This window comes from Arachis hypogaea, chromosome 13 (assembly GCF_003086295.3).
Source record: "Arachis hypogaea cultivar Tifrunner chromosome 13, arahy.Tifrunner.gnm2.J5K5, whole genome shotgun sequence".
Taxonomy (NCBI): Eukaryota; Viridiplantae; Streptophyta; class Magnoliopsida; order Fabales; family Fabaceae; genus Arachis; species Arachis hypogaea.
This window is the reverse complement of record NC_092048.1, coordinates 14373130-14394100: the sequence shown is the minus strand read 5'-3', so window position 1 is coordinate 14394100 and position 20971 is coordinate 14373130. Positions and strand designations below refer to the sequence as shown.

Here is a 20971-nt window from a genome sequence, read left to right as displayed (position 1 = left end):
CTTCTCTTGTATGAGTCTCATACATCAAAGAAAGCATAATTGAAATTATTTTTCAAAAAACCCCCTCAACACACAACCAAAGCACTCATTTTAAACATTATTTCATCCCAAATTAACAGTAAACTACTTGAGACATCCTTCAACTCAATATATTCTCATCCCGCAACATCACTCCCCGATTTCTTATTACATCAAACTTTGTCACTACCTACCCCTTAGTCTCAAACAAGCCTAACATATTGATTTAAATTTTGTCAACTACTCAAATGAAGATGGCAAAAATATCTTTTCATGAAGATGCTTTGTTTAAAAGTGTAGTTTATTTATTTAGCCACACTTTAAACAAAAACAACACTTTTATAAATATCAAAATCTAACCATACAATCCATCATCCAAAGGTCAAAAAGAAATATATTCACATGAAGACAATTATAAAATCTTCATTGTAGTATCCACCTTAAATTTTATCTTGAAGTTTTTGACCATGCTCAATTTTTCATCACTCATTAACCCCCTAACATTCCAAGAACAAAATTATTTTAAAAAATTATTACACACTTTTTTTTATTTTTGGGCCTGCAGCGTCTTGCTTTCTCTTTTTATTTTGCCAATCTTCTTTTTTGAGTAATTTTTTTATTTTATGCTTAGAGAATAGCTATAATATCATCTTCTTTATTGTATTAAATTGCACCTGATTCCAACGCGAGTTCCCAAGTTTTTCTATTTTCAAGCATCTTCTCCTCCAAAATAGTATCTCTGTTTTCTTTACTTTCTTCATTCTTATCCGAACCACCATCATCAACAACCCTCTTCCTAGCTACTTCTTCATCGTGTTCCGATAGCTCTCCTTGTCCCTTTGTCAATGTTGTTCCCTTTGTGCCGGAACTCATGCCATTATCATTCACAATGTCATCCTTATCACCCGTTCCTTCATTAACGTCTTCCGCACCATCATCATCAACATACACACTCAACCCACCAGTCTCTCCATTCAATGTCACCGCCAAGAGAGTAACAACTTGGTTCTCCGCCACCAACTCTTCCTCAATCTCACGACCTAACATAGGTGGCGTTAGGGTTGCGCATCTCCCTTGCCATGTTGAGCCACTTCTTCCGTGGCCAGCCTTTAACTTTCCTCCTTCAACATCGATTCGATTTCTCTCGGTCATCTCCGCGCTGATCTCCAGCGCAAGTTTCACAAATGCAGTTTCCTGCACACTTATCGTAGACCCTTCCCTAGCATGTCCATCTTTATTGTAAAAATCGTGCTCCATTTTCATCAAGCCTGACCCGAATTCTAGACCCAACCTAACATCACGGAACTAGTTGATTGAGGAAACCGAATTCAAGGATCATTTCCTATCTTTTTTGGACATCCTTGAATGGTTGGGCCTAGCACCAAGCCTACAAAAAACCTTTTTCTTATTCCTTTTAACCCTCCTTTCCAACCCATTAAAGTTACCTTCATAAACGCATGTAATTTTTAGAATCAGTTTCATAATTAATATAATCACATCCCACACAATCCGCTCTCCCTTCAATTCCTTCATAAATTGGTCGATATGTTACCGTTTTTACCTTATTTTGTTTTGAATGATCATTAATCCACTCATTCAAAATAATTTTAGGAATTACCAATCTGCCCTTATCTTCTTTGTCTTCCCTCAGCTCCCCCATCACCACATCGGCTGTCTAGTCATTGAAAATTGCCGATTTTATAGTTCGTGCACTCCTTAAGCTCGTACTCGCACACTTCCTTTTCGCAACTGTTCTTCATTGTTCTCAACTATAGTAACTTTATCCATTAGCTTCTTCATAACAATTCAATTCAAAAGCCTCCCGTCCCACTTCTTTCACTAGCACATCGAATCCACTGATACCTATTGTAATATGGACCCATTCATTAATCACATCCATGATACAAGTATCAATTTGCACTCGTCCAACACTAAAAGACATGCACGATTCTGTCACTTTGTCACAACCGACTATTTTCTCATTGACCTTCTAACATACTAAAGGTATCTGCTGACCATGCATGTAACGGAACCCCGTAGCATTCTAACCACACTCTTCGAGTTTCACTTCGCTCCGTCTCATCCCATCTCCATATACTATGGAAGAATTGCAAGAGACTATGCATTTTAAACGTATATGCTTCTTCCGCATTCAATATAGAATCAAAAGTCAAAATAGCAGCTTTATACGCTCACAGTCTCCGTACTTGGACAACTTGAGGCAGGTTTTTTGTAATCATCTTTTTCAAAGAACTAAAATCGATTGCCTTCGTCGTATCGCCGACCAGACTTCTCTGTAGCCAATCCAGATTCTCTTTCACCACCGATACTTTCACTTTCTTTGTCCACCCATTTCCATGTGGATTTGGTTCTTTTGGGTGTCTTGTTAGTTTCTCTACCTGCTTTTAGTTATCTTCTCCCTGAGGTTGAGAATTTGTCTTGTTCCGACTATCACATCCTTCCTGTGCTGTCTTTCAAACTTTTGTCTCAGTTGTTCGTCTATACTTCGCTTCTCCCACGTACACAGTCTTCCCTCTCAACCTCATATGATTCATTTTTACTATAGCCTTTAGAAAACGCAAAAACATACATATTACTACCTTTTTGTTTTCGTGATAAATAGATGTCATTAATACGTCCATATCAATTAAATAGATAGAATAATTTATTCTTCGAAATGTCTTCAGAAAAATTATCAACAAAAATGAAAAAAAACTCATTTTCCAACCGTTGGTACTCGTCTCAATTCCAAATCCTAAATTTTTTTGCATATCTCTAGTTCTAACCCACCTTGTGTTTTTCACCCTCTGTCTCACTCCTCTCTCATCTCTCGCGGACCAGTGAGATTCACACCTTTCTTATGTTTTTTTTTCCTTTTGACATAACTACATTTTGTTTTCGATGCATCTTAAGATTCTTACACGAAGTTGAGAGGAAACGGCAACATGCATGAACCAATTCAATGTCAAATAAGCAATGCCCAAATAAACTTTGTTTTTGACATGAATTTTTATGAATTTTATACTAAAGAATTTGATAGGGATTATCCTTCATGTTTATTTATCCCATAATCCCTTTTATCCGCCACCTTCCCTAATGATCCTTACAAATGATTCCAATCCTCCTCGTCCTGTTGTATTATTCCATACATTTTCAGTCTCACTTTTCGAGTTAGAAGTGAAAATGATGAACATAATAAATTTTACATTTATTATTATGAGTATGAATGCAGCAAGCCGTTCATAACTTTTTACTCATACAAGAGAACTTAAAACTCATGAGAAATGATTATTTTCTCCATTGAGCAAATGCTTTTTAATGCTCTCTATGAATATAAGTAAGTAAGCACATAATAGCAAAATATAAAATTATATTTAAAAACAAAATTGAGTTTGTTATTATAGAAACCTTCACACATTCAAAACTTCCTCCTCTATGGAAGATAAAACATTAAAGAAAGAAATGTAAATGAGTTACTAACTAAAAAAAAGATAAATACTACTTTAATCTAAAACTAATATTTGCATTATCAGAACTTGACAATCCACATAAGAGAGATTTGAGATGAACAAAATCAACAACATTCACATCATTCTTGACTGAGCTTGTGACCTTGACATCCTTCAAGCCATGAAACCAACACTTAGACTTGGGATAACAATAGGAGCAAAACTTGCCCTTTGCCTTTTTGGTTTCGAGTAGCCACCAGTAGAAAAACTGTTGTTTAAAGAAATAACAAATAAGAGTTGGAAGCTCCACAGATAACACTCTGAACTGATGAAAAGCACAGGGAGGAAATAAGTAGAAACTTGGGAGACAATGTTGTACCTCAATGAATGCTTTGGTGCAATGAGACGGGTTCAAGCTCAATGAAATAGTTTCTGGGCACCAACCATAGAACAAGCGATTCACAAGAAGTGAATACTTAGATTTATCTTCCCGAACAGAGCGTATGACCAAGTTTTTGATGCTTGGCACAGGCAATGTAGGTGGCAATGAATATGGGTCTTCCCAAAACTGCATAATCCAAGGCATATAAATACCATATTAAAAAAATAGGTAGACTAACAGAATATAAGTAGCAATTTATACTTACATAATATTCATGATCATAAAAACTCTCATCAGAAGGGATGCAAGGACGGATGGAGAGGGAGAGTGATGTCAATAACTTTTGTGGTTTAAACTGTTTGACATATTTCCCCAACTGGTAAAGACGTGGATGAATCATATTGAACCGAACATTTACATCCAGTCGATTAGAACAGCTTAGAAAAGATATGGAAGGTAAGTCATCACCAGCATAATAGTATCGAAATGATAATAGATTTGGAGTGTCAATTTCAAGCTTATCCATGGTAGAGCAATTAGATAACACCAAAGCCTTGAGTTGAGAACTTGAAATATTAATGTTCTCATACATGGAGCATTCAACCAATTCCAAACTCTCAAGGAAAGGAAATTTGGAAGATAGATGAAGAAACCATATATCTGTAAAAAGAAATTCAATCTTCATATTCATTAAGGTCAAAGCTCTCAAATTTCCACAACTATCAAAATTCATCTTGGAGGGCTCATAACTGTCAGCACCATAATATATTTTCTCAATATTTGGAGCATCAATATAGACATTTTGTACTCCCTGAATATCAACTCCCTTGAGCTTTTGTAGACCATGCATGCTTACTGATTTCATAAGAGAAATTTGCATATCTCCGGCACCTTGGGGGTTGTATACATAACACCACTTCGAGGTTATATGCTCAATTAAAGGACAATGAGAAATAACATGCTCGATAGCACCTTCGTCATCAAAAAGGACATAGCTCAAGGATAATACACACAGTGAGGAAAACTTGACTGAAGGATTCAGGAATTCTTTGTCAAATCTGATTCTCCCCTTCAGCACTAACTTATTAAGTGATCTTGCTTCAATGACACCTGGATGCAAGATATAACATAGGCACGGATCATCCTTTTTTAAAGTAGGCAGGCAAAGCTTTAGGGTCTGGACATCACATTCACTAGCTAACTTAAGCCACTGATCAACATCAGGGTATATAAGCTGAAGGTCATAGCAGGTTAAACTAAGCTTGAGCTTGAATTCTTTGATTGCTAAGCCTTGTTCACTGAACCTCAGCAATCTTTGCTTGCCATAATCAAGGAATGTCTTAATTTGTTGATCTTTCTTCCTCTTGGAAGACCTCCTAATAGATTCTCGGTCACAAATAGACAAAATGGGAAAGGTATCGAATATTTCTCTCCATGTCTTAGACAAAACACTAGTCTTGATAGCATCTTTCTTTGGTAGTCTTGAGAGAATGTCATGAAGTAAGGTTTCTGGTAAACCGGATATCTCGTCCATTTTTTCATCCATTATTGTGTCCTTCAAAGCAAGTAGAAGAATATCAAAAAAGAATAACTCAAACTATGTCAAATTATGGTAGTAAAAAATACCACTTTTCATGTTAATGAATATGGCTCATGAGAGTTTTTTTCCTGGTGGAGTTATCAAACAGAACAAGAACTAAATACTGTCAATGTAGATATATCGTAAATGGTCATCATATAGAGATTTTTTCTCTAAGAAAATAATTTACAAATTTGTTTTCTTTCCTTTGTTTTGCAACACTAATTAACAAAGCAGAACCCACAAAAATCATTATTGATCACCATCTGCACAAACACTGCTAATTTGGATGCGAAAAACACATACAGAACAAATAAGATCAAGGATGGAAACTCTAAAGATTTGAGCTAAAGCAAAGTCTAAAGATTTTTGCATAACTGCCAATAAATATAATTAGTAAAATCTCTCTCTCTCTCTCTCTCTCTCTCTCTCTCTCTCTCTCTCTCTCTCTCTCTCTCTATATATATATATATATATATATATATATATATATATATATATATATATAAAGCAGTAAGCAATTGTATACTGATCCATTCAGTGTTAGAAAGAAGAAACAGACAAATCAGCAATGTGTCCATGAACAAGAAGTTAAAGATATGAAGACTCAAATTAGGGTTACAATCACAGGAAACTGATCCACATGGTTACAGTGTTAGAACTTAGAGCCGAACCTGAAGAGATGAAGACTGCGAAGATTGAAAGAGACACTGCGTCTGAAGAGGGCGGTGGAGATGGCGCCAAGAGACTGGGGTTTTCGGTTTAAGAGGGTGTTTTTTTGGTGACTGTTTAAGAGGGTGTTTAAATTTAAATATAATCCCTGTGATTTGATTTAGATTTTTACAATTTTAAATCAATTTTCAGATTGGATAACACTCACAAGTTTATTAACTAAATAAAATATCTTTTAATTTTATTAGTTGATTTTTTAATTTGTTAAACATAAATCTTGATTTTATTAATTAATTATGTTAAATATACACTATAAATTATTTAAATAAAAAATATATATATATTAATTCTATTATTATTTTATTATCAAACTTAATATTTCTTTATAATATGTGTATATATAATTAATTTTTAATTAGTTAATATAATTAATCTTTTTTTATCGTTAAAGTTATCTTTTGAATCCTATTTTCTTTTTGAAGAATTAAGATTTAAAACTAAATCTAGAGTTTAAAATTTAAGAAAATAATTGATATAAAATAAAATAATAATTTTAAAATCTTAGTTAATATTAATTGAAAAATAATTAATTTTTAATTAAATTCTTATTTATGATATATTAAATTTTTCGATCAATTTAAATTAAATTAAATAATAAAATTAAATTGAGCCAATTCCATCACATATTGTATGGATCTAATTGGATGAGCTTATAAAAAAGATTTTTTTTTTGAAGTTATCTACTTATTTTTATTTAAAAGATTTTATAAAAAGATAAAAGTAATTTATATTTAAGTATCTCATGTAAAAAAAATTATTTATTAATTATATTTAAATATAATAATATAAAAATATTTTTTTATTTATTATGTGAGAATTTTTTTAAAAAATTTTGCTTTAATTTTAATTGGGACTAATAAAAAAGTCTATTGTAGCCATTGTATACATATTTTATTGTCTCTCTAGTGAAATCCTTATGATATTCCTAAATCATATATCAACTGTATTTTAGTGACATAACTATTTCTAATTCCTCATACAAAATCCACAGCCAATAAAAGACGCATACCATTATAACTTCAAACTAAAGTATTCAAGTTCTAACTACCCAAACTTATCCACAATTAAACAATAGCAATGTAGAGTTTTTGAATATTCATTTTCGTGAGTATAAACAAATTTGCTACAACTTTCCAAAAACACAATAATAAAGAAAATGAGAGAGAGGGAGAGGCAGTGCATATATAGAATTGTAATTGGAATGTCACTATACAGCATTTCAAATCATTTTGTGTTCATCCCACTTTTATTTGTTTATATCTCTCATATACAACTTGAATATGACAATATTAATCTTTTTATTTGCTTATGTATAATAATTTATGGCCGAATACGACATTTATGCTGGACCACTTATATTGTGATGTTTACTACTAAGTACTCTATACTCATAAACATATACATATTGATACCGACAACAGCAAGCTTGCTACAAGCTATGGAGTCGAAATCACTCCAATTCACGGGATACAATCCAAACTCCAACAAAAATCAACGATAATTATCAATACCAAATTTCTCACATTTTGTGGAAGCAACAACAACATTCTGGCTTATTTTATCACTTACCTGGCACTTCTTACGCCACGGACGACGCGCACCTCCGTCGTGTTGCGGCAAACGACGACTCCACCCACAACTCTTTCTCAGATGCTTTTTCACAATATTGACACCACTTTTCCTGCCTCCTCCCCTGCCGATTACAACCCTTCTACCTCCAACAATAACTCCGGGCTGACGCACACCTCCGTCGTGTTGCGGCAATAGCCCACGCCACCACCGCCAGCTCCTTCTTAGAGTCTTTGTCACACTACTGACACTAGTTTTCCAGCCTCCTCTTCTGTCTAATACAACCCTTGGACCTCCAACAATAACTCCGGACCACAACTAAATGGCTCAGGCCCACGCCCTCCATCCTTCATTGCACAAATGACTTCAACAAAACAGGAAATCACCAACAGCTTAGAGCTGGTCATTTTCGTCAATTGATTAAGAGATATAGGGTCATTTTTGCCATTTCATCCTTTACTACATGACAAAATTCAGCCGCCTACCTTTTTGTATCCTGAATACCGTGTTCTGTTACTTTTGCCTAGAACATTGGATAATTTTTATATAGTATTATTTATTCAACTTATAATAAAATAAACAAAGATATTATCATACCAACAAACTATAACTTAAATAACATAATCTTTCCATCTTTATCTGGAGATTTCAAATTTGAGTTTCATTCCTAATTAAAAAAAAACAAAGATATTACCATTTAGATACGACAAAAATAAAAAACAACATCATCTGCTTTTCTAAGAAGTACCTCTTATGGCTAATCTAAGAAGATACTTAGGTGTTTCCTTTATTCACGAGACGAGAAGTGCAATCAACAACACTTCCAGTTTATTATAGATAGGATCCAGGCAAAACTCACAAGTTGAAACAAGTAGACCCTTTTTTTGGCGGAAAGATGCACCTTGGTCCAGTTAATGCTTACCATTATCCCCAGTTATTGTATGCAGACAATGAAACTTTCGGTGACTACTTGCAATAAGATAGATAAATTTTGTCGTGATTTTTCTAGGGTAGCAGTGAAGAAGAGAGGAAAATCCACCTTCTGAGTTAGGATTGGGGATTTGAATCGCACATAAAATGAATTAGCTATTCCTTATAAAACTTTCTTAGGGTTTAGTTCACAATAGAGACGCTTTGTGGGTAAGATTATGCGCGCCATATATGGATATGGAGATAATAACATCCCGAATGTTCGCAAGAAGGCATGCAATTCTAATACTTAGAATGGTATTTCAAGTAGCGGTCAGTGTGTATGTTAACTCTGAGGGAAGTTGGGACTTGGACGCTATTGCTCAAATGTTCCCTGAGGAAGTCATGGATCATTTACGCATTCTCAAGACTCCCAATCCTACTATAAGGAAAGACACATTAGGATGGTACCCAACAACAAGTGAGAAATTCTCTATTAAGCCTGCTTATGATGCATATTTCAGAGACAATACAAGAAGCAACAATTTCTATAAAAAGCTCTGGAAAATTAAAATTTCTCAATGACTAAGAACTTTTAATTGGTTCCTATCACAGCTTTGCTTACAAATAGTAATAGAAGATGAAGAGGATTTATAGTAGATGACAATTGCCCCAGATGTCATGGTGAAGAAGAGACGTTGCTCCACACCCTCCAAGATTGTCACTACATCTGGCCAATGTGGACTAGCATCGTGAACATTGATACATAGGAGACATTGTTCTCATAATCTTTCCAGAATCGGGTAAAATTGAACCTGTTTCTGGTCTCCCACAAACAAAATGGGACTCCATGGCCCATTATTTTCATTACCACTTGCGATATTGCCTGAAAATATAGAAATAATTTCATTTTCAAGAATGAGAATGTGCAAAACAATCAACTTCAACACTTGATTACTAACCTTGCTGAGAACTACAACTTTGTGCTCACTATTACAGAAAAAAGTACAAGAAGGCTAAAACCTACCAGAGAAGTTTTAGTTGGCTGGGAGCCACCAGAACTAGGCTGGTTTAAACTCAATGTAGATAGATCAATCATTCAGCCAGGAAATCGAGGAGCATGTGGTGAAATTATTCGAGATTGGTATGGTGACACCGTCGCGGGTTTTAGCATGAATATAGGTGTATGCACCATCACAATAACATAAATTTGGGGCTTTTATGTTGGATCAAGCCTGCAACCAAAATGGGGATCCAAGATTTGGTGATAGACTCGAAATGTGCGTGCTCTTTTGCTGCTCCAAAAGAAGGCGATGAATAGACATGGTAGCTCCACCCTCATCAGAACAATCAAAGAGCTTATGGTAAAATTGAACAAGGTTAAGGTTAAGCATATCTTCAAAGAAGTCAACTTTTGTGCGGATGTACTTGCTAAACACAGTCAAGAGCAGGAGGTTGGCTATCACTGCTTCGAGCATCCTCCTCCCTTGCTACATCTTCATCTCCTTGCTGATAGAATGGGTGTTAAATTTCCTAGGATTATTCTAGTGTGACTGTTTGTTGTTTCTTGAGCTTTTGGCCCCCCACTTGATTAAAAAAAATGTCAATAGATTAACGCATATATAAGAGGAGACTCAAATAATTCGATACTTATTTAAATAAACAAGAAAAATGATCACTTGACTCATCTAAAAATTTTTTTCAAAGATAATAGGTTATATTTTATTAATTATTAAAAAATAAAATATAAAGATGTCCAAAAATAGGACAACATAATAAAAGGTGGAGATTTCCCAAAATAATACACTGAAGGTATTTATCCAATGGTGTATGGTCGAAAAATGAAGAAAAATCTTAAAGAAGAAAGAATGATAAATCAAATTCAATGAAACTAAGAGATTGCCTCATAGAGATGACGATCTAAACTGGGAGTTCTTTGGAGTTCACAGAGCAACTTGACAGAGTTTGCTAGAATGGCAGACGTCATTGAAGTAAAACCTTAAAAAATTAACTGGTTGCGAGCTTTCCAGCAGTTCTAGCAAATGATGGCAAGCAGTTGAGGATTACGGTCAGCATTCTTCAACGGGTTAAGCATCTCTGTTGATGCATTCCACATGTCCAAAAGTCGTTAGGGCTCTGAGGGGGAAGACAGTCACGAAGATAACTCTGAGACCATACTTCTTTGATTCTAGAGCAATCGATCAAACAATGAGCGATTGTTTCTGTTGTTTCATGACAGCAGGGGCATATTGGCGATATAGATGGGATGCGTTGGTGAATTTGAGCAAGTACCAGAAGTCGACCATGGAGAGCTTTCCAGATAAATAACTTAATTTTGTAAGACAAGTTCAACTTCTATAAATCAATCCACGTCTTTTTCTGCTGCATATAATTAAGGCAAAGCTCCAGAGGTGGATGGTGAAATAAATAGCCAATTTTGTAACTTGAAACCGTATCATATTGCTTGAATTTGTTCAAATTTCATTACAATTTGTCCCTACTCTACTGAATTTTAACTAACAAAATCCTGTTTGTAACGTCTTGGAGAAATAATTTTTGAATCAAATTCTGATTCCGATTCACATTTTTAGTAATTAGGTCTTTAACTCTTGGAACCAACTCAGAAATAGCCTGTCTGTTTGACATGTCAGAAATCATTAAAGGATATGGAGGAGGCAGCCAAGGATCCTCAAAGGTTCGGATATTCTCTCTAGTACCCACAGTCTAGTTAAGATCTTTTTCAACAATCTTTCGTCCTTCCAGTATGCTCTTCCATCCCCAAGAAGGTAAGACTCCAATTTCTGCAGTTATAGCATTATCATTGCTAAAGTATTTACCTCTTAGAATTTTGGAAAATAGGGAAGTAGGATGTGTTACGAGTCGCAAAAACTGTTTGTCTAAAAGTGCCAGATTTTAGATTCTGAGATCTTTAAATCCAATGTCTCCTTCTCTTTGTGGGCGAGTCATAGTGTCTCAACTAATCCAAGCCATCTGCCTTTCAGAATCTTTTTGTCCCCACCAGAACTGAGAAAGTAGAAAGTGAATTTCTGAAATTAAACCATCAGGCAACTTGAAATAAGACAATGTATAAATAGGAATAGCTTCTCCCACTGCTTTAAGCAATACCTGTCTACCACCCGACGATAGAAGATTGCGCTTCCACCCTTGGATTCTTTTCTGAACCTTCTCTTTGATCATGCTAAAAGAAGCCTTTTTCAATTTAGAGACTGTAGAAGGCAAACCAAGGTATCTATCCTAGACCCCAACATGATTAATATTCATAGAGTTAGCCAGTAGTGTACGAGTAGTGAAGGGAGTATTGTGGCTAAAGAATACAGCAGATTTATTAAGTTTTACTCTCTGGTCACTTATGCTTTTATAAGAATTCATTAAATGCAGGATATTTGAACATGCTTCAGGATTAGCCTTCAGAATAAAATAGAATCATCAGTAAAGAAGAGGTGGTTGACCTTGGGATATCACCTATGTATCTAAAGACCCTGAATTAGTCTGTTTTATTCTGTCTTGTGTAGCAAGAAGGAGAGACCTTCTGCACAGAAAAAAAAAAGATAGGGAGATAAAAGGTCTCCTTGTTGAATACTTCTATTTGGTTTGAAGAAACCATAGGGTTGTCCTTCTACAATGACAGAATAAGAAACTGTTGTCACTAATTCTTGAATCCACGTGATCCACCGGGAGTTAAAACTAAACTTTTCTAATATAAACCAAAGAAAGTGTCATTCCATCCTATCATATGTCTTACTCATATCTAATTCTTTGAGTCTTCTTTTTTTATTCTTCAAGTAATGTATACACTCATGAGCAATTAGAATATTAGTAGAAATTAATCTGCCTTTAACTTAGATTTTATGATATTCACAACTTTACAAATCAAAAGCTAATTTGTGGTTAATATGAACTCTATTACTGCGTACACACGTAGGGCTGCACACGGATCGGATCGGATAGGATATCTATATTTTTTTAGGCTAGATCCGATCCGCATACTTGCGGATCAGATCGGATCGGATATCGGGTATATCCGCATAATTCAAAAAAACTATTTTAAGATTCTGTTTGGCTGTTTTTACAAAAAAATATCCAAAAAATTTAATTTTTATCTGTTTAAGCCTATTTATTCCTAAAATATTATCAATAATAGTTCTCTTGAATAACAAAAATAAAATAATAATCCAAGATTTAAGTTTAATTATTCTAAGTTGAAGTATAACATAAAAAATTTCATAAATTCATAAAATAACACACTAAAATTCATATCACATTAGAGTTTACTTTCTTAAAATATGCTATTTATATGTGATGTGCGGATATGCGGATTTGCGGATCGAATCTGCGAATATCACTGCCGAATCTACAATCCGATCCTACTATAATGCGAATTGGATCCGATCCGATCCGATGGCTCTACGGATTGGATAATATCCGCAAAATTCGGATCAGATGCGGATAATTACCCCAAAAATGTGGATATTATCCAATCCATGTCCAACCCTATACACATGGGGGAATAAAATCCATATGGTTATAAATTTATAATTGGTTGGCTAACATTTATTTTTCTATTTCTTTTGTCAGGCAGGCTGGAAGTTTTCCCCAAAAAAGAGAAAAGGAAGGCGGTTTTTGGTCTGGAAAAAAAGAAGGCTGGAAGCTAAATACTAACTTCTAGTTTGGGCTTGTAGCTAAAATGGTCTAATGAAAAATTGGGCCATCCCAGTATAGCCAGCCCACTAAAAGAGCTGGCATTAGAGGAAGAAAAAACAATTTCTATTTTCTGAAAAAAAAAAAAATTATCCGCTTAAACGACGCCGTTTAGATCTCGCCTCCGGCGTCGCCTCCGTTATCCATTTCTCCTCCTGCATCGCTACTCCGTGTGCTGCCACCAGCGTCTCTGCCACCCGCGTCTCTGCTGCCTCTTCGCCGGCGTCTTTCTACTCTTCGTCGTCGTCTCTCACCTCTCCTGCCGCTTCTCCCTCGTCCCTGGTAAGATTCATTGCTCTCTCATAATTTATTTTTATATGTTAAAATTCTATTTTGCTTCATAAATTTGATTTTAATGTTGTGACGTTGTTTGCTAATTTTATGTGGTTTTGTTGGCTGTTGTATTTGAATGTCAGCTATGGCTGTTCTATTTTCAAATTTTGTTGGTTGTGTTCATGCCATTCCTCCTGTGCAATCCAAGAAACTCCCATGAACATGCGCAATGTGTGGTTTATCATTAATTAGAATAGGCCTTGTTTTGCTCTTTTTCGTTTTTCTTATCATCAATTTAAGTTATGTGCATTTTGATTTTATTTTAGTTATGATATTTGATAAGTTGAACTTGAAGGTGAACTTTTACCTTAGTTTATAGTGAAGAAGAAGAGTGAGGGTGGAGACCTGACAGTGGTGGATTCCGTTTCCATATTGGTCGAAATATAGAGCTAAAAATTTGAACCCTTCCATTATCGGTCACTAACAAAAATAAAATTGATAACGTCACTTCCCATTAGTCCATTACTATTCTCACTTCGTTTAAGTTTTTGTTTTCCCTTATGCTTTCTGCTGAACTGTTATTATTTTTATTTTTTATTTTTTTGTTTGCAGTGTTTGGTTGATTTGATGGGTTAATGAATGATGATATGCCCTATGGCATGTACAACTGTTGAATAAAAAACGGAACATTTATATTCCTAATCTTAACTTTTATCGTTAACTTGTTTGGTTTTAGGGTTTTATAGATCTTGATAGTTGTTGTTGATGATGATGAAACAGTGATGGAGAGTGCTTTTGGGAATGCTTCTGCCATTACAGACCAGAGGCAAAAGATTGAGGGGAATGCAGTACAAAAGCACATCCTTTCTGCTGTTATTTCTTCCAGTGACATTGTTCAGGCTAGGAGATTTATTGACCACGGTTCAGTTTCTTTTCCTTGTCCCATAACTTCTTTTTTTTCTTTTGTTAATCTAGGGATTTATTTGCTTTCCTCAATTTCAAGCTCTTGATAATCTTGATGTTTTTGGTTTTGTAGTGTCATTGGATGATGTCCCATTAGTAGTGTCGCGGCAGCTGTTACAAACTTTTGCTCGAGTTGGGAAGATTACAGCCAGAGACCCAGAAAGAAATTGCACATTACACCCTTGCACAGATTCAGCCTCGCGTTGTGTCCTTTGAAGAGCAGGTTTAAATTTACGCATTCTGCAATTGGAGACTTTAAATTGTATCCTACTTACTTAATAGTAGTGTATAACTGTTGTTTATGGAAAGCTTTATCTTGCAGGAAACATGCTTCTGTAATCCCCTCTTTGCTAGCAATCGATTTTTACTTTTTTCCATAAGTATCTTGTTTGATAGGTAAATTCTGCAAACCAAAAATACTTACTGGATAAAGAGGATTTTTTACTCACGTTTTGTGCTATTCTGAACAATCGTATAACTTGTCCTGAGATGATGGGAAGGAGAAGAGGAAACTCACTCTTTTGCTTCTAGAGTCACTTGTTTGGATATGCATTCAACAACGTAATTATTACTATGGTAGTTCATTATTATGTCAATCATCAGGAATGCGGTCTTAGAAAATTTCTGGTCACCAAGTTTATTTGCTTGTGTGAAATAATGTGTTTCTGTTTCAGCACCAAATAAGAAACACACTCCTTCCTTACTAATTTTATAATTTTATATTTTTTGCAAGGAAATCCATATTAGATGGTTCTGTTTCTAAGACCGTGTTTGACTTTTTCTTTTCTTTTGTTTGTTTTGGCTCTTGTTAGGAGGATCTCTTGTCCTCCAATCTTGTATTATTTTTCTCTGTCTTAGTTATAACCTTCTTTTATCAATTTTTTCTTTTTTAAAAAGAAATGCCATATAGGATAGTCATAACAAATCATGGAAGAGCACAAGTATTCAATACTATATTATCTATAATTTTTAGCGTTATATACTGTCTATTGCAATTCCAGTTCTTTGTTTGCATATATATGAACATTATTATTTTAACTTCTGTAAGTATAGGGATGTTTCGTCCTTTCTAACTACACTTTTTCTCTTTGTTACTGATGGAAAATCATTTATTTATTTATTTTTGCAAAGCAAAGTCTTCAATTAAAATCTACCCTTTTTTGGCAGGATGATGATGCTGTCCATGCTGAAGCTTTTATTAATAAAGCATCATTTTTGGTTAGCAATAGTCAGCACTCAGCATGAAGCACTGAATTTGCAGTATAAGGTTTGAAAACTTATGGCTGTGAAAGATGACTTAGCTTAATGATCCATGAATTCAATGAGTCTTGACAAATCTGTTTCTCTATTTTCCAATTTTTTTTTACCTCTCAGTATGCTAAGCAAGGATCTTAGATTTGAAGAGGAAATTCTTGGAAGCAGCTTTGTGATATTATGATATATCTCAAATTGAGAAAAGACAAATAGGAGATGAGTACGTATGTTGCATTCAGTCTTTTTTGTCTGATTTTATTGATATCCTTGTGTCTTTCTACGTATGCACTTGGTGTATTCTTTATTGTAGGGAGATCAATGAGGAAGCCTTGAGCAAGCTTTATCTGTTGCTGTTACATGCACATTATTGGCAACTGCAGGACCGCAATGTTAACATTTTCTTGCAACATTGTACTAGGTATTTGATTCAATCATTATTCATTAATGACTGTACAATTGTGAAAGTTCTGTTCACAATGTCAAATGTTATTATATTAATGTTTGTGTACTTTGATTAGGATGAGCGGTGTTCAAAGTTAAATATCCATCCAATACGACAGAAGCTCTCTCTCTCTCTCTCTCTCTCTCTCTCTCTCTCTCTCACACACACACACACACACACACACACACACAGAAAAAACAGCAACAACATCATTTGTGGCTTTCCTTGCTGATTGCATAATGTGAATCCATTTATATCAGGTGTATTTTGGAGAGAATTCTTAGAAAGCCTGAAACTGATGCATTTTCAGAAGAATTGAACCACATCAGGTTAATATAGGCTTGCATTTTGTATCTTATTTTGGTAAGTTGAGGTATCTTTGTGTCTCAGTTTTTTATTTTTCTTTTCCACAGAAAGCTCTTCTTCCAGATAATTTCACTGTGGTGGACTATGCTATGATTGAACATAACCTTCTGAGTGCAAGCAAACTGTATACCAATACGAGGTTTATGAAATTTCCATCTCCAGTTTATTGCTTCATTTGGTTAGATTAATTTGAAATTATTATGGGTTATATGCCTTTTAAGCTGTTTGTATGCTTTTGTAGCTTTGATGAGGTAGGCACGCTTTTGGGATCCCACCTCACAAGGTATACTGGTATAGCATTTAGTTTCAACAGTCATACATTTTTAAGCTGTTAATTTTTTATTTGAATTTTCCTATGTTGTTCGTGCACTTTTTTTCAAGTTCAATCCGTCCATCTTTGTTTTGATTTTATTTCTAACAATAAATTTTGCATTTAGGCCGAGAAGATCGCATCAAGAATGATTTATGAGGATAGGATGAGGGGATCTATTGACCAGATATGTATATGACAGTTATGGCCGCATAGTTTATAATTGGTACTCAGATGGTAGAACTTATAATTGAGGGACTCTTGTTGGCCACTATGAGAAGAAAAACAGTATTCCGCAAGGGATAACTCAGGGCTGTCTTCAACCTCTTTAGTTTTTGCGCTACTATTGCAGGTTGAAGCTGTTATACATTTTGATGATGGGAATTTTTATCACGTTTAAATTATTTGAGGGTATTTTTGTTAATAACAAAATTCGAGTACATTTTTTTCGGCGAGAAAATTATTCGAGTGCATTTTTTATGGTTTACCTAAAAAGATATCCACATGGGCGCATCAAAAAGTTAAGTTCTTTACTTATCTATTTGATTTTTTTTCCTGCTTTTAAAAACAGAAGAGCAGGTAATCCAATTCATTATTTTAACAAAATTCTTGAATCACTATCACTTCTTAGTTCATCTTATTCTTCTGTGAATGTGTATTTGATGATTTGTGTTGGTTTGAGTTAATTGGAAAAAGCTAAATTAATATCAGTTCACAACACCAAAGGTCATCAAAGTTTTATGAATATTAAATTAATAAGCAATCATAATAAATTAAGTTAAGCCAATTTGTAATAGCTCAAATGGCATAGTCTCCCCATACTCAATTAAGAAGTTGCGGGTTCGAGTATCCTATCTTTAGTATAAAAAAAAAAATAAATTAAGTTAATCAATATCTTTTTAATATTTTAAATTAGTACTAATTGGAAATAAATTGATATTGCAAATAAAGGGAATCATTTTAATGTGATCTGAATTATGGTGCACCCCTATATTATGCATTATTACTTTATTAGTGATACTATTTTTTATATCTTCAAAGCAAGATTCAGGTTTTATTTTGTTATTATATTCTTCTCATTTTAAATCTGAGTTCAACTAAATTTGAAAGAGATGTAAATAACTTAAAAAGATTATGATGGTAATATTCCCCCTTCTCATTAGTGTGCGCATATATCCATCAAGCATTTAAAAAGTAAATTAACATGTCTTTGAAAAAAGATCTTTCTTAAAAGATGGTGTGAGGATCCACCAGGAGCCCCACAATTGTACCGGAAAAATTTCTTCTCCCATTTCCATTCCTGCAAGAAAAAGTTTTCGTCTTCAAATTTCCATTTGAACCAATAACCGCGAGGATTTTCCGAGGAGTTTTGCCATTTCTACTACAGACATGGCACATACATGTCAAAGTAGGTAGAATTAGATAAGTTTTCATGACGTGAAAACCTGAATAAGTTCAATGTTTTTTATTCATCGCATCTCCTTGAACGAAATAGAAAAAAAGTATATATATTTTGTTATTTCTGAGTTATAAAATTTTAATGACACTTTTAAATTATAACTCAATTATAATTATCATAAATACCATGATCTTAATTCTTAAGCATAATAGAAACTACCTATTTATAAATCTTAAGACACAACAAAAATTATGGTGGGAGAAAAAAAAGCTATCAAAAGATATTTTGATGGTGTAGAAAATTTTCAACCCAAATAAATTAACTATTGCTCCTTCCTACTTTTGACAGAGTCAAATTGAAAAAACAAATAAAATTTTATAGCCAACACCCTTTTAGTCCAGGGTAGAAACAACCTCGTACACTATGATTAAACAAAATGCAGCACGTTACATCAAAAATAGGCATCAAAATGAAATAACTATAATATAAATTGCAATGCAGCATAAAAGAATTTCAAAATGACTTTAACATGATGTTAATACAGTTAAGTTTAAATTTTAGTCACAATCCAAGGGCTATTATATGGTTGATTAGTTGTTTCAATTTAATAAGTTTATTAAACTGATGCCAGTTGTGCTTCTGAGTTCTGTGACATGTTCCGTGCTAGCAAAGTTTAAAAGATAATCCAAATTACAAAATCATTGATTAGAAGACAAGTCTAGTAGATCCTAAAAGTAAGTTATATGCAACAGAATTCATGTGAATACCATTGAAGTTGGCTAAGTTGGAAGGGCTGCAAAACCATGTTGCTCCACAGAAGGATCAAAACAGCCACAGAAAATAAGAATGATGAATCCCATCAAGAACATCCCTAACACAAACCCATAAGCTTTTGCATAACATGCACTATTGCCTCCTCTTCTTGTTTCTTCCTTACTTCCCAATTCTTTTCTCTCAACCCTCAACCCAGAAAAACCTTCAAAAAATTCCTTAGCATCTTCATAATTAGCAAAAGATGCGATCCTATCAAATCCAACCTTTGTTATCTCCCTCTCATCATGAAATTCCACCATATCCTTGTCAGTGTCGCCAACATCATCATGAAAAACCTCTTCTTCTTCTTCTTCTTCTTCTTCTTCTTCTTCTCCGTCGTCATTGGAGCAAGAGCAGGTAGAATCATTGTCGATGTTGATGTCTTCAGGGGACAGTGTCTGATGAGTGTTCCATGCATGAAAGGCTTTCTCCAAGGAGGCAAGTCTCTCGGAAATGTGGTGCAGATGGTGGGGACTTGATGACAATGGTGATTGAGAATTGGAAGCAACTTCAGCAGATAACAATTTCCGAATGAAAGCAATCTTGTTCTTTATGTCTTTGGAGAGAGATTCATGGGACTGTGTCTGATCAGGGGCATGCAGCAACAGATCATCCAGTATGGATGAGAGTTCTTGGAGTTTTGAATGCAGCACTGAGCTTTTCTTTGTCATTTTTTCTCTCTTTTTTCTCTAATGTATGCAGTTGAAAGTAGTGGGTGTTTTGAGGTTGCAGTTACTAACTCTTGAGAAATGGAAACTGTGGGATTAGAAAGGAGGTAGGTGGCATTTGTAATTGGACCCCTCAAACCTGAATAGTAAAAACAAGGAAGGCCCAATCTTATGCTAATTAACAAGAAGTTACAACATTTCATAAAAGAGCAACATTTATGCTAATTAACCTGAATGGTAAGGAACTCTTCATTAAAGAATGCTGCATCATTCCAAATCATTCCAATGCAACATTTGTTTTTGTTTGATGTTTTGTGGAGATGAATTATTACGGTGATGTGGGCTAATTCTGGATCTTTTGCTGGACTGAATTTGTTTGATACAGTGTTTGAAATAAATAAATAATTAATAAACCTATTTTTGAAATTAATTTTTATTATTCAAAATAGTAAAAAAAAACTGCAGTAAAAGATTCAACAAAATTACTTATTAGCACGTAATAAGCAATCTCAAATATTCAAATGAGTGATGCCACATTTTTCTTGTTAATGGGCTTTTTTGTTATTCTTAGACAGAATGTGTCAATTGTTGCATGGAAATCTCAATACGAATTGTGACTTCAATCACATTGGACATTATCAACTTTGTAAAGTTTGATTTGGTAAAATTTTTTGAAAATATATTTGTCTTTTTTTTAAAGTATTTATGAGAAACTTTTTTAAAAATTGACTTGTATTTATCAAAATTAAAATATTTAATATAATTTTATATATTAATTAATATTTAAAATTCAATTCTTATATTAATATTTATTATAATATTTTTAAATTTTAAAAATTAGTTCTTGTTATTATTTATGCTTATTAAAAATTATTTTTAATTTAATTTATTAAACACATATGTTTTCATTTTTAAAAAATTATCTTTTAAAAATTAGCTTTTATAAATTATTTTTAAAAGTAAAATTTTTACCATACTGAAAAACAAGAAACGCAGACTCAGAAACAACAACAAAAAATTTAGTAACAAAAGAGCAAAACAAGGTCACAGCAATGCAAAGAACATCGCGCAACTCCAATCAAGGCTCCAACCACTCGATGAATTCTGCTCCATCTCACATTTCTCT

The 20971-nt window shown here is 34.0% G+C and overlaps 1 protein-coding gene, 1 long non-coding RNA gene and 2 pseudogenes across 3 annotated transcripts; 2 read left to right on the top strand and 2 right to left on the bottom strand.

The window, feature by feature from the left end:
- Positions 1–3373: 3373 nt before the first annotated feature.
- LOC112737385 (putative F-box/FBD/LRR-repeat protein At1g66290) lies at positions 3374–8151 on the bottom strand. Of its 2 annotated transcripts, none has more exons than XM_072211276.1 (4): positions 7730–8151; positions 4115–5404; positions 3847–4035; positions 3374–3735 (listed from the first exon to the last, which is right to left on the bottom strand). In XM_072211276.1, the coding sequence occupies exons 2-4, from the start codon at positions 5393–5395 to the stop codon at positions 3517–3519; spliced, it is 1689 nt and encodes a 562-aa protein (XP_072067377.1). In that variant the 5' UTR covers positions 5396–5404; positions 7730–8151; the 3' UTR covers positions 3374–3516. The 2 variants fall into 2 exon arrangements, with proteins under 2 accessions (XP_072067377.1, XP_029147296.1); XM_029291463.2 differs by having other exon boundaries at positions 6103–8069.
- Positions 8152–9105: 954 nt separating this feature from the next.
- LOC140177864 (uncharacterized) lies at positions 9106–10231 on the bottom strand. The gene is made up of 2 exons (XR_011869391.1): positions 9666–10231; positions 9106–9524 (listed from the first exon to the last, which is right to left on the bottom strand). It is a non-coding gene; the product is annotated as an uncharacterized lncRNA (long non-coding RNA).
- A 3204-nt stretch (positions 10232–13435) lies between these two features.
- Positions 13436–14822, top strand: LOC140173061 (COP9 signalosome complex subunit 4-like; annotated as a pseudogene).
- A 670-nt stretch (positions 14823–15492) lies between these two features.
- Positions 15493–17312, top strand: LOC112732731 (COP9 signalosome complex subunit 4-like; annotated as a pseudogene).
- Positions 17313–20971: the final 3659 nt, after the last annotated feature.